Source organism: Manis javanica, chromosome 11 (genome assembly GCF_040802235.1).
Source record: "Manis javanica isolate MJ-LG chromosome 11, MJ_LKY, whole genome shotgun sequence".
In the NCBI taxonomy this organism is placed as follows: domain Eukaryota; kingdom Metazoa; phylum Chordata; class Mammalia; order Pholidota; family Manidae; genus Manis; species Manis javanica.
In genome coordinates this window covers 25,623,273-25,636,363 of record NC_133166.1, presented here as the reverse complement: position 1 = coordinate 25,636,363, position 13,091 = coordinate 25,623,273, and the positions used below count along the sequence as shown (strand labels likewise).

Genomic DNA, 13,091 nt, shown 5'->3' with positions numbered 1-13,091 from the left:
TCACAGCAAGTCTGCATGCAGCAAGCTGGTCTCTGCCTCTGGGCCTCTGTCCTTGGCACTGCCACCACTCCAGCCTCTGCTCTGCTCTCCTGCAGCCTTGCAGCCATGCCACTGTGTGTTGCCCAGAGCATTGGGCAGAGCTCTTTATACAGAGTCAGTAACAACACATTTCCCACACATGTGGAGTGAGTTGCCCAGCCAGGGCCAGGTGAGAATCCTGGCCACAAGAACCTTCATTTTATCCACACTGGGATATTGGTTGAGCAATGACTGGACCCCTGTGATATGGAGAAGAGCCTCAGAAGGGTGAGGAGCAGATCTGAGGGTAACATAGACTATCCTTGGTCCAGAATAGAAGCATAATTCATTCATTCCCATCAGTCTCACTGCTTTGTTGCACTGTAAAATACATGATCTCCTGTGGGCTTTCATCTCCACAGTCAGCCCATGTAAGGTGTCGACTCACTGTAGTCTGTGAAAAGTGAGAGTAATGAACTTCTCGAGTTCTGAGTAGAAATTTGGTTTATAAAATGATCTCTCACCAAGTCAGCCAGATTTCCTGGGAACAACTTGGAATAAGCACATAATCAAGACCTACATGTATCCTTAAAATCTTACCCACTTAAGTAAAACTGACGACTCTTTAGAACATTATTCATTTCTGCTGTGACTGCCGTGATTTCTTAAGAGTTGGCTCTGCATGGCTCTGTAGCTCTGCTGGAGAGAGAACATCTGCGGGAACAACCAGGTGCCCCTGAGATCGGGCAGAAGCATGGTGGGGAGGGTTTATTTGTGAAACATAAGCGGCTGGCCTTGGGACGAAACAAGCTGATGCTGAGAAACTTGATCCTCCTGCTTAATCATATGAAGATTTATCAGTTATGCCAAATATATGACATTTCTCCCATAACACACAACTAAAACCAAGTTTATACAAAAGATGACCAGGAGACGGTTTAAACTGGGATTTGAGATCATTTTGCCTTAGGTTGAATTTTCATTGTGGTTTTGAACATGGTTTATGCCTTCAGAATGATCCATATCTTGCTCCACTGTGTTATTTTTTTTCAGATTTTCCAACCTTCTCATGAAAAATTTTGAACACAGAGAAATTTGAAATAATTTTACAGTGAACATCAGTATAGATACATCACTAATATTTTATTATGCTTGCTTTACCATGTATCTACCTATACATTTTCCTTCTTATCTATCCATCAGTCCATTTATCTCATTGATGCATTTTAAAATAAGTTGCAATATCAGTACACTTCTCTGTAAATATTTCAGCATTCATGTCATTAATTTAAATTTAATATTTTGTGTAGTTCTTTGATTTCTCTCATACACATAATGCACAGACCTTAAACTCACATTAGATAAAGTTTGACAAATGCAATGATTATGTGAAATTGGTTTATGACATATTTCTAGGTAGCATCTGGAGGCATATTTGTCTGGACTGTTGAGCGGTCAGTTTTTCAATATTTTTCTTCTTTGTTAAAACAGGTGTCATGTCTTTACTGCTCTGAGAATAATACCTGGTGGAGAATAGTGTTCAAAAATGCATTTTTCTACCATTTTTTGTTTGGTTTTAGTTCAAACTAAGTTGCAATTTGTAGGCCCCATATAGTAGTGGAGTAAAAGGAGTGTTTATATAAGAGGCATGTCTATGGATGCTGACATGCATTTGAAAAAAATATGCAATGCATTTATACTCCAGATATGAGCCAGTGAATGGATGGGGTGATATGAATTTGTTGATGTGAACATTTTGTTGTCGGTTAATGAGAATGTGAATATGTGATTGAAACATGCACTTTTGGATATGTGAACATTAGAGTGTATTTAAATATATTTGATTGATTCTTCAAATACGTGTGAGTCTCCAATTATTTCTAAAATTCTATCTGTAACCTATCAATTAGTCTCTAGAATCAATGTAAGCATTCATAGATTATAGTGTGTGTTTGATGTCAAGATTAGAGACTAGTGCACTGGGAGGTTGATGAGCATATTTGTATTTATCTGTTTGTATCTGGATCTAAGAGAGATAACATGAATGTTAATAAACAGCTGAATGTGTCTAGGGGTGTATCTGTGGGACTCTCAGAATGTCTATGACTATGTATGTTTGTGTGCATATGTGTCTCCACTCCCTGATCAGGAAAGATGAACATGTTAATTGATATGGATGATGACATCAGGGATGATGGGGTCAAGGACCAGATCCTCTTGGGAGCAATTCTCATATGGCCCAACTCACTACTCATCAATATCAGCCTCTCCATTATTTCCACTCTTCTTTCTACCACTGCAAACAAACAAGCCTTGGGATTCTGGGATATTCATAAACATATGAGTCATAGGAAAGTGAGCTGAGCTGCTCTGCTGACTGGACTCAGAGACTGGTACATCTGGCTACAGGAGAGGAAGCATCTGCCACCCAGTGAGTGCCCCTCCTTCAGATGGCCCACCTGTTCCTTACCTAAAACTTGGCCCAAACTTTAACATCCTTACTACAACCTCAGACAATCTCTGACCCTCATATTCCCTCTCCAAACATGAGCCCAATCTGTTCCCTCCCTAAGCCAAGGAGCACAGGCCCTGATGCCAGCTTCCCATCTGAATCAAAACCCTAATACCAAACCATAACCCTTAGCTTAAGGGGTTGACGCATCAAATCTAGATTTTTTTCTTGAGAATATTCTATATACTTTCCCCTATAATTTGAATTATTCCCTCCTATACCTAACTGTTGAGTACGCAGCTGGAGAGAAAAATCACAGAACTGAATAAAGCAGTCATTCAACAATGTGGTTTTCAATCTTAGCTGAATTTTCAGTATTGAGTATGTCATGGGAATATAATTGGTGGGGATGTTACTGTGGGTGTGTTCATGTTGACAATTTGTGGTACTGGGTATATATGTGTGTGTGTATGTTTGTACATATGTGTTCCAGAGGGCATGAACATGAGAGGATATCTGAAACATTTGTATAATGGCAATGAGTAGCTATGAGTCTTCCTAAATTCTGTGGTTGTGAGTGTTATGTGTGACTAAGGGAGTGTGTGATAGTTTCTGCGTGATATGAGGAAGTACCTATGAATATCTGAGTGTCTAAGTATGTGTAGGAGTATAGAAATGCATATTTGATGGTTCTTCTGTGTGGCTATGTGTGTGTCCCTGCTCATTCACATCTTATGCAAAAGAACCACATTATTATTCTGCATCCATCTTCTTGACTTTTCTTCCTAAATTAGTCACATTTAGGAAGCCTTAACCAACACACCTATGGCACAAACAAAGAAAAAGTGTTTGTTGGGTGGTAACAGAGCATATTTTCCTTTGGGGAGAAGTTTTTCAAAGTTCTTTTCTAGGTTGAGAAAAATCTGGAACATGGATGAAATATGCCCTGTTGGGTTACCTATATTTGCACACGAGGTATTAAAGACAGTGGGTAAACCTATCTTGTAGGAGAGCCCTTAGTATCTGCTGATGCTCTTTAGAGTCTCCTCATTCCTTCAAGTTTTAACAATAATCTTGCAGTGAAGATGCTATAGAAGTAGAACTGCAGAGGCTGAACCTAAGAAGACTTCTTGGAGAGATTAACTTTAAACCTGGGTTGGGGGGAAGAAAGATGTTTAAAGGGGAGTAGGGAAAAGAAATCCTATTGATTAAAGGGTTACTTTGAACTCTCAGATGGAGGACAGAGAACACAAAGGAAGAGACAAATACTTTCTCATGGCCCATATATTGTCAGGATTATTACTGATAATTACTGGTATCTGGGAATTCCCCAGCCTCTAGTCACCATCTAATTTCACTGTGTTTACTAAGAGGACTAGGAAGAAGATTGAAACTCTAGAAAAGTCAAAGGAAGAAGGGAGTCATTATGCCTCAATTCCAGAATGGAGCTTTATTTTTAAAATTTTAAATATAGTTTTTTTCCTAGCTTTAATGAGATATTATGACATATAACATATATGTTTAAGGTATACACTCTGATGATGATACACGTATATATTGCAAAATGATCAGCATACTAAGATTAGTTAAAACCTCTATTCCCTTACATAATTACCAATTTTGTGTGTGTAGTGATTACATTTAAGATCTACTCTCTTAACAGCTATCAAGTGTATATTATGATATTGTTATTTATTGTCACCATGCTGTAATTAGATACCCAGAAATTATTCATCTTTGAGCTGGGACTTTGTATCCTTAGACTAACATCTCCCAATTTCCCTCCCCCCTTCCTTCTCAGCTCCTAGCAACCACAAACCTATTCTCTACAAAATGGAGTTTAATTCTTAGATATCCAGTACTATGGAAAGTTACAGATATATTTTACATATAACCCAGTTGCTATCCTTAAATTGCTCATAGTTTAGTATGGGAAGCAGGAACAGGGAAAAACACTTTCAATCTCTGACTTTTTGTGTTGGAGACAGGATGTCTGAAAGAAAGTGAAGACCTTCCCCAGTATGCCCTCTTGGGCTCGGCCCCCATCCATATTCTCCCACCTGCCTGCCATGCTGGGCCTCAATGGTACCCCCTTCCAGCCAGCCACACTCCAGCTGACAGGAGTTCCTGGGATGCAGACGGGCCACACCTGGGTGGCCCTGATTTTCTGCATCCTCTACCTGATTTCCATCATAGGCAACCTCAGCATCCTCTCCCTGGTGGCCCGGGAGCCTGCTCTGCACCAGCCCATGTACGGCTTCCTCTCTATGCTCTCCCTCAACGATCTGGGAGTGTCCTTCTCTACACTTCCCACAGTGCTTGCTACCTTCTGCTTCCACTATCACCATGTTGGCTTTGATGCCTGCTTGGTTCAGATGTTCTTCATCCACACTTTCTCCTTCATGGAATCAGGCATACTGTTGGCCATGAGCTTTGATCGTTTTGTGGCTATCTGTGACCCACTACGTTATGCCGCTGTGCTCACCAATGGCCGCATCTTGGCGATGGGCCTGGGCATCCTCGCCAAGAGTTTCATCACTCTCTTCCCTTTCCCCTTTCTGGTGAAACGCTTGCCCTTCTGCAAGGGCAATGTTTTGCATCACTCATACTGCCTCCATCCTGATCTCATGAAAGTGGCATGTGGAGACATCCGTGTTAACAACATCTATGGGCTCTTTGTGGTCATCCTCACCTATGGCATTGACTCAGCTTTCATCCTGCTTTCTTACGCATTGATCCTGAGGGCTGTGCTGGCCATTGCATCACAGGAGCAGCGGCTCAAGGCACTTAATACCTGCATGTCACACATCTGTGCAGTGCTGGCTTTTTATGTGCCCATAATTGCTGTCTCCATGATCCACCGCTTCTGGAAAAGTGCCCCACCTGTTGTGCATGTCATGATGTCCAATGTCTACCTATTTGTACCTCCAATGCTCAATCCCATCATCTACAGTGTGAAGACAAAGGAGATACGCAGAGGGATTCTCAAAGTCTTCTCTAAATTTCAGAGCTGATGAAGGCTGCAGACCATGAAAGGATTTCTTTGGAGAAGGGACTAGAACTTGTCTGCTAATGTTAGCAATATTAAAACCAAAAGGAAGAGGAGAACCAGAATTTCATAGCTGTGAATATGGAACTAATAAAAGAACATCTGACTCAATAAAATGGCATAAATATGTACTGAACATTTACTGTGTGAAAAAACTTATGTCAGTAAGAATATTATAATGGTGAGTAAGGCATATTGTTAAGTAAGAGATAGACATATCAAGGGAAAAACAAGAAAGAGTTACAGATGCTTGAAAAATGTTTGATATGTAGGGAAATAATGGAAATTCTGCAGAGCAAATAGGCTTGAACACAACAAATTCTACTACCATCCAGAGTGAGGGAAATTATAAATACTTGAGACAAACAAAATTCTGTAGAGACTTGGTGCTTTATGTGAGAGAGAGGACCATCCTGGTTTGTGGAGATCAGGATGAGAGAGAGAGAGAGAGTGTGTGTGTGTGTGTGTGTGTGTGTGTGTGTGTGTGTGTGTGAGGTATCTTGTGAAGGATGAGTGGGATGCAGAATGTGGTACAGGGTGGCAGAAAGAAAGAAAGATAATGATCATGGCAAAAGTCATCACCTGTGAAGAAATATTTAGGCAAGAAAGTCTTTTACTATCCCAAGTGTGGCCCAATGAACAACAGTATTGTTATCAGTAGCTTGTTATAGAAACAGCATCTTAGACCTCACACAGGACCTACTGAATTCAAGTTGCATTTAATAGGAGCCATGGATGATTAACTCTTGAGAAGCACAGTGCTTCTCTTTTTGAACACCTCTTGGGTCATGCTGATCTGATATGTAGCAAAATAGTAAGACTCATCAGTGACAGGAATCTGGAAGAGTGTGAGTCCTAGACCAGCATCATCAGCATCATTTGGGAACCTGGTAGGCATGCAAATTTGCAGGCCCTTCCTTGGATCTCTGGAACCAGAAACTCTGTGTGTGTGGTGGGGCATGGGGGTGAGGTTTAGCAATCTGTGTTTTAATAAATCTGTATTGATTAGTAATCCTGACATTAGGTTGAAATTGAAGGTTTAGAACCTTTAACCTGAAATACTGGCCTAAAATATTTGGGATAATCACAATTGTTTAGTCAAAGGGGAGGTTTCACATTGAGAAGCCCAGGAAACAAGATATCGTAGATTGCCAAAGTCAGATTGTGGAAGGTTTTTAAAGCTGGGGGAAACGAGTTTACCGCACACCCACGAGGCATATGGTGTTGGTGGTGAAAGGAAATGCAGACTTGGAGCCTTTTCCTCCACAAGCTGATTTAGATGGAACACTGACATCACCTCACAGCGCAAATTCCATGAATGATCTCCAGCCATCCCCAGTCACTCTGAGGCCTCTGCCTCTCAGTGATTCCTTTTTTTTCCCCTAGGCCCTGGGACTGGCTCTAGGTTCCAGGCTCTCGCCTCTGGGTGTGAGTCCTGGAATTTGCCCATTTGGCTCTAAGCTTTAGGTGCTGCCTGTGATACAGGTTTTAAGCCCAGAATTTGGGGATCTAGACTCTGGGATCTGGGCTCAGAGTTCCAATTTTGAAACTGGATAATTAAGGGGAGAAGGGATATTGTCATGGAGCTTGGAGGACTTTGTCTTCCTCTTCATCACAAGGGAAGGAGTTGAAATTTTATTTTCTTTGTCGAGAGAGGACAGTATCTCCAGTAGATGTGTTTTTTCCTTTCTGCTCCTGAGATGAGATACAGTCCCCTTCCTTTCCCATCACCAGGACAGCATGACACTTGGGCAAACCAGGACCCTAGAGGCCCTGGCTTCTGGGAACTGTTTTTCAGAGACATAAAGTCTGCCTTTCTCTTGACTGGTGCCTGCCTGAGGCTCATTCTGGAGCCTTTGTAGGCTCTGGCCTTCTGTCTTTCAACTCACTTGTCATTTCACAAAAGTCTCAGGTGAGTTTAAACCTACTTGTGTCTCCTAGATATGTGCACAAGAACTGTGTTTCTGCCTACAATTCTGTCTGTGCCTCTGTGTGGTTGTCAGTTTCTCTCATGTCTCCGAATCTTTGAGAGAATCTGCCACACATGTCTGTCTATATGTCTGCGTGCTTAAGTATTTGCTGCAATTTATATGGCCTATGATAGAGAGGTTTAAGACCAAAAAAAAAAATCACCATATTTTATTTTCATGTAAGTTTCTAAAAAAAGAGTATCATTCTCTGAAATGCTCTTGTGTCCCCACAGACAATTCCAGACAGGGCTTCCAGAGGCTGCGTTAGCAGTGAAAGACTCATAATGATCCCATGGCAGGGCTGAGAGCTTGCCTCTGTTCTGTCCCACACACAGATCCATAGCCGTGATATTCTCAGTGTCACAGAAAAGGTGAGACCTTGATGGTCTGGGACATCAGGCCTGAAGGAAGGGGCATGAAAATGGCATTGAGTGGCAGTTCAGCAGATGCTGGAATTCTCCCTCCAGCATTCCCTTTCAAGGGTTATTTAGTCTGCTTGGACATCTCTACTGACCAGAGGATTACTAGTCCATTGTGCAGCTTGCACTCAGGAAATCCATCTTTACAAGAGCCCCAGACTGTTTCGCTGTCATTTCCACCCATCAACTCACCATCTCTCACACCTGCCCCTGCCCACCCCTACTGCAGGCTCTTCTTCTCAAAACAAAGCATCACTGGTTTCTTTGATGCTCTTTCAATGACTAGATCCCTCTGCCTTTGACTGTGTCCCAGTTGGTTTAACTGTAATCTAGAGTATGAAACCTAGACAGAGCTGAATGTGCTTCAGTTACGGCTCTGAGCAGGATGTTCATGCTTTCATTAACTCACGGTTTCTTTAGAGCCTCTTTATGTTAGATTCACATGAAGTGCTGGGCGGGCAAGGATAGAGAGGGCACGAGTCTGACTCTAACAAAGCTCAAAGGATTTTTAGAGTGACTTTCTTAACCCAGAGGCAGATACATAAACATAATTCTAATGAAGTAAGAAAAGTTTGTAGAAAATATTTTAAAGTTACAGCTGAGAATGTCATTATTTCCACTTAAATAGAGTGAGGAAAAGCTGCAGATAAAATAAAAGGTTTGAGTATGAATAATAGTAGGAGTTTAAAAAGAACTAATGAGGAAGAGAAAGACAATGTAAGTGGGGGGAACAAAGGGGAAACATAGAACTGTGAATGTCTATTTCAAGACATGTCATCTTCTGAATAGAATATCTCTTTTAACAGAGCCTAAAACTCATTAATTTTTTATAAGCTGCACAACAGGCTGTTGATTGATACTAGATTTCCTGTCTCTGAGACACCGCGAGGGGAGGACTCAAGGTGAAGAAATTCAAAATCAGGTTCTTTGAGAAGCTAAAGGAATTTAGGATAGGTGATCTGAAGAAGAGATTGCAAGACACCATGACCAAAATCTCCAGCTACAACTAATTCATCAATTATTTATTAAGTATCTGCTACATGCAGGACCCTGTGCTACTATACTACAAGGTATCTAGTGATCAAAAATGAAAAAAAAACGGAGGCAGTCAATACCCTCCCTACTTTGATGGAGTTCCAATCTAATAGGGCATATAGGCATTAAAGAAATAATTACATGTAAATATGTGCTTAGAAATTAAGATGTATTTTGCAAGAAAATTAGAGCTACCATGGAGAGCGGTATTCCAGTGACACCTGAGTCAGATTGTCGTGTCTCTGAGTCTGCAGCATTGTAGACACTGTGGAGGACACAGGTTTAAGGCCAGGGTAAGAAAGCACTTTATGTCCAGACAGGGGCTTTAGGAGCAATGAGCTTCCCATCGCTGAGAGTGCTCAAGCTGAGTGGGGATGACAGTTTGGTAAGGATGCTGCGGAGAGGATTCTCTCTCAGTGGGACTCTGACGTCAGGTCTTAGAGAGTCTCTCATGTTGGCAACTGAATCAATGGACTTTTGAGCAGGGTCACCTTAGAAGGTCACCGAACAACTAGTCTCTTCCACCTGACCCCCAGTCTGCTTAGAAGACAGAACATAATATCTGTCCACCATTCTGTCCTTTTCTCTATGAAAATAAATTTGATCATCTTCTCCAGCATCTTGCCATTCTTGTAACTCAGATGGCTCCAGTTTCAGAAGGCTGGTTACTGGATGTCACAGAGAAGGCCTCAGAACTTAATAGCTGGAAGAACTAGGTTCTAGTCCCAGCTTAGCCACTTACTGGTCTAAGGCAAGTCCATAAATATTGTTGGTATGGGACCCAAATGAGGCAGCTTGGCAGTGAGGCAGTTGCTCCTCTGGTTATCATTTCTACCACCCAAAGACTGACTTAATTTCCTGGAGCTGTGCTCTCTTGTGTATGGCCCTTCTCATCCCCCATCCTGCATGTTCCTGCTCGATGACATGGGTCCTGGCTAGTGTTTCCAAGCCTTCATTGTTACTTTCTGCCAAAGACGTGGTTTCACCAGGCACGGGAAGTCTCAGGTGAAGCAGGTCAAGACCCACAGATGAGATGATTAGAGAAAACTTTAAAATGCTCCTACCCAGCCCCTCTCTCCCTTTTGGTGTATCTCCAAGAAGGTGATACATGACACAAGTCTACCTGTGTGGGCACCACATTAGAGTGTTATGAGCAAACCCAGGTTTATTTAGAGGAGCTCTAGGATGCTGAAGAATCTAGAAGGTGATGAAACACAAGGAAATATTTAAGTTCCAGGTCAGGAACGGGGTCGGACGGTTGTCTGAAAATAAAAAAAAGGGAACACTTGGGGAGTGCTTGCAAGTTACATTTTTTGTCTAATAAAACACTGTCACTGTAAAGAGACTGGAATGTCACAAAAAAAACATTTGGAGTGGTTCTCAACACTGGATTTGCCTCAGGAGCTTTAAAACATATTGATAACTAGATACCACACCCAAAGAGTCTAGTTTAATTGGTATGGGGTATTTTGTGGGTACTGGGATTTTTAAGTTCTCCACTTAGATTTTTAAACCAAGGTTGAGAACCACTGATCTACAAGGCAGGACCAAGAGAAATCAACAGATAAAAGGCACAAACAAGTGTATTTCACCTGTCAGGGAAGTTAGGGAAGTTATTGATCTCAAGGGAAGCATAAGAAATAGAATGAATGGGATTTTAGCAGGGCTGGTACATGAAGAGAGGGCTTGAGATTGAAGAGAGTAAGAAAAGGTAAGCTCTGGGGCCATCTCATTATTACATTGTACGTGTTTCCATGGTTATAGCTCTCTTTATTCCCTTAGCTGTATATTGTTCTATCTGTCCATCCATTCCGCTGGAGCATTCCCATTAGACTCTTCAGACATGTGGACCATTTCACATCAACAGGAGGAGGCCACAGGATAAAGAATTGATAAAGAATTAGGGAATCATATATCCATATCAGTTGAATGAATAAGTGAACTTATGACTGGAGATAATTCAGCTTTCATACCATTTGTGACTGCACCTTGTTTTTTAAAATTCATTTTACAAATGTAATTTATTATATTTCATAATATAATATTAATTATGCTACATACCAGGACAAGAAGAGTCTGAAGATCTAAGCTATAACCTACACTCTGCAGAAACTGATTCGCAGGTTTTTGGCATATTACCCAATCTTCTTCTCCGGGTCTTCATGTCTCCCTAAGAATAAAATAGTTTGCTCAGTGTTTCACATGCCAAACAATATCTTGTTAACCATTATAACAACCATATGAGGCAGACGTATTTTTATCACTAATTTACAAATAGACACACTGAGGCTTGGGAAGGTTAAGTTACCTGCTCAACATCACACTGAGCGTAAACTGTCAATTAAGTTTCAAATTAAGGTTTACCAGAATACATTTGTAGAGCTCTAAAACACTGAGCATATATTAATTTTCCCATTTCTTACAAAGAATATTATTATTATTATTATCTCTCTGCACAAGAAAATAAAAATTTATACTTCGGATCAGAGTATAAATAAGATGCCTACATCACACTTCTAGTATCTGGCTGAGTACAGTTTTTGTCCCAGATCTGATTTAGTCCAGTGTTTCCCTCTTAATTTTTAAGCTATACTGTCTCTCAGAAGATTAGGAAGTCTCAAATATTCCATTTACATGTAAAATTTTGGAATTTTGGAGGTCAGAGGATCAGGAAGTGAGAAGAGATTGTTATGTTTTTGCCCAGATTGATGTAGATGATGCCAACCTCCCCCACCTCCTTTCACCTCCCTCCTTCCATCTTTGAGGTGGGCTGCTATGGCAAAACACCCTTTAGGTGGGAGCTAATTTCATTTTTTTCAAATGACAGGTGAACACTGATCCCTGCTATTGGTGACATGGGAGCTGAAAGCAATGAAAGTCTTGACCTCCAGTCTGTCTTTCTAGCCGGCATCCCGGGACTGGAGGCCCAACATGGCTGGCTTTCCATTCCCTTCTTCACCATGTATATTGTGGCCATTGTGGGCAATAGCCTAATCATGGCAGCAGTGCAGGCAGCCCCTGCCCTGCATGAGCCCATGTACCTGTTCCTCTCCATGTTGGCTGTGACTGAGGTAGGTGTTTCTGTGTCTACTCTGCCCACTGTCATGGGCATCCTTTGGTTTGATGCCCGCCAGGTCGATTTTGACGGCTGCCTGGCTCAGATGTTCTTCATTCACACTTTCTCCTGCATGGAGTCGGGGGTCCTACTGGCCATGAGTTATGACCGATTTATAGCCATCTACAATCCACTGCGCTATACAGCCATCCTGACCCTGCGCTGTATCATCTGCATGGGTTTGGGGATTACAGTGAAGAGTGTGACCTTCATGGCCCCACTTCCAATCCTTTTGAAGCAACTGCCCTATTGCCACACTCATGTCCTCTCCCACTCATACTGTCTCCACTCAGATCTGATCCAGCTGCCGTGTGCTGATACCAAGTTCAACAGCGTCCTGGGCTTGGCCATTGTCCTGGCCACTTTCGGGCTGGACTCACTGCTCATTGTGGTCTCTTATGTGCTGATTCTTTATACAGTGCTGGGCATTGCTTCTGGGGAGGGAAGGTGGAAGGCCCTCAACACATGTGTGTCACATATCTGTGCAGTCCTCTTGTACTATGTGCCTATGATTGGTGTGTCTGTGATGCATCGTGCTGCCAAGCATGCCTCACCCCTGGTCCACACACTCATGTCTAGCATCTACCTCTTTGTGCCTCCTGTACTCAACCCCATCATCTACAGTGTCAAGACCAAGCCAATCCGGCATGGAATCTTCACCTTGTTCTCCTGCAAGAGGGAATTCTTCTGAATCACTTCAACAGGGCAGGGACTTTGAGTCAGTCAAGTCTGATGGCATTTCTGCTCCAGATAAAGGTCTGAACCAGGCATTTTTTTGAAGAGGAATAAGGAGGAATTCAAAGAATTGCTACAGGCTTACCCCTGGATGACAAGAGTTATCCCTAGTCCCTTCCATTTCACAGCTTACCAGCATATGTCTGTCTCTCTATGTGTTTCTGTGTGTGTCTTCTCCAACCATGTATGATCAGCTTGAGGGCAAAGATCATGAATTTCTCTTCCTTTTCCATCAAAACTGCTGGCATGTGCCTGATAAATAGTAAGTTAACAGTAAAGACTTGAGACTTCATGATAT

General features: G+C 41.9%; 2 protein-coding genes across 2 annotated transcripts; both read left to right on the top strand.

Moving 5' to 3' along the window:
* Window positions 1-4,539: 4,539 nt before the first annotated feature.
* LOC108393383 (olfactory receptor 51I1) lies at window positions 4,540-5,484 on the top strand. Its single transcript, XM_017654143.3, has one exon. It carries the CDS (start codon window positions 4,540-4,542, stop codon window positions 5,482-5,484), a length of 945 nt encoding a protein of 314 aa, XP_017509632.1.
* A 6,314-nt stretch (window positions 5,485-11,798) lies between these two features.
* Window positions 11,799-12,749, top strand: LOC108393380 (olfactory receptor 51I2-like). The gene has a single exon (XM_017654140.3). It carries the CDS (start codon window positions 11,799-11,801, stop codon window positions 12,747-12,749), a length of 951 nt encoding a protein of 316 aa, XP_017509629.1.
* The last annotated feature ends 342 nt before the right edge of the window (window positions 12,750-13,091 follow it).

Excerpts from the sequence above, each read along its gene's own strand:
- LOC108393383 (XM_017654143.3), top strand. The coding sequence starts at position 4,540 with ATGCTGGGCCTCAATGGTACCCCCTTCCAGCCAGCCACACTCCAGCTG.
- LOC108393380 (XM_017654140.3), top strand. The coding sequence starts at position 11,799 with ATGGGAGCTGAAAGCAATGAAAGTCTTGACCTCCAGTCTGTCTTTCTA.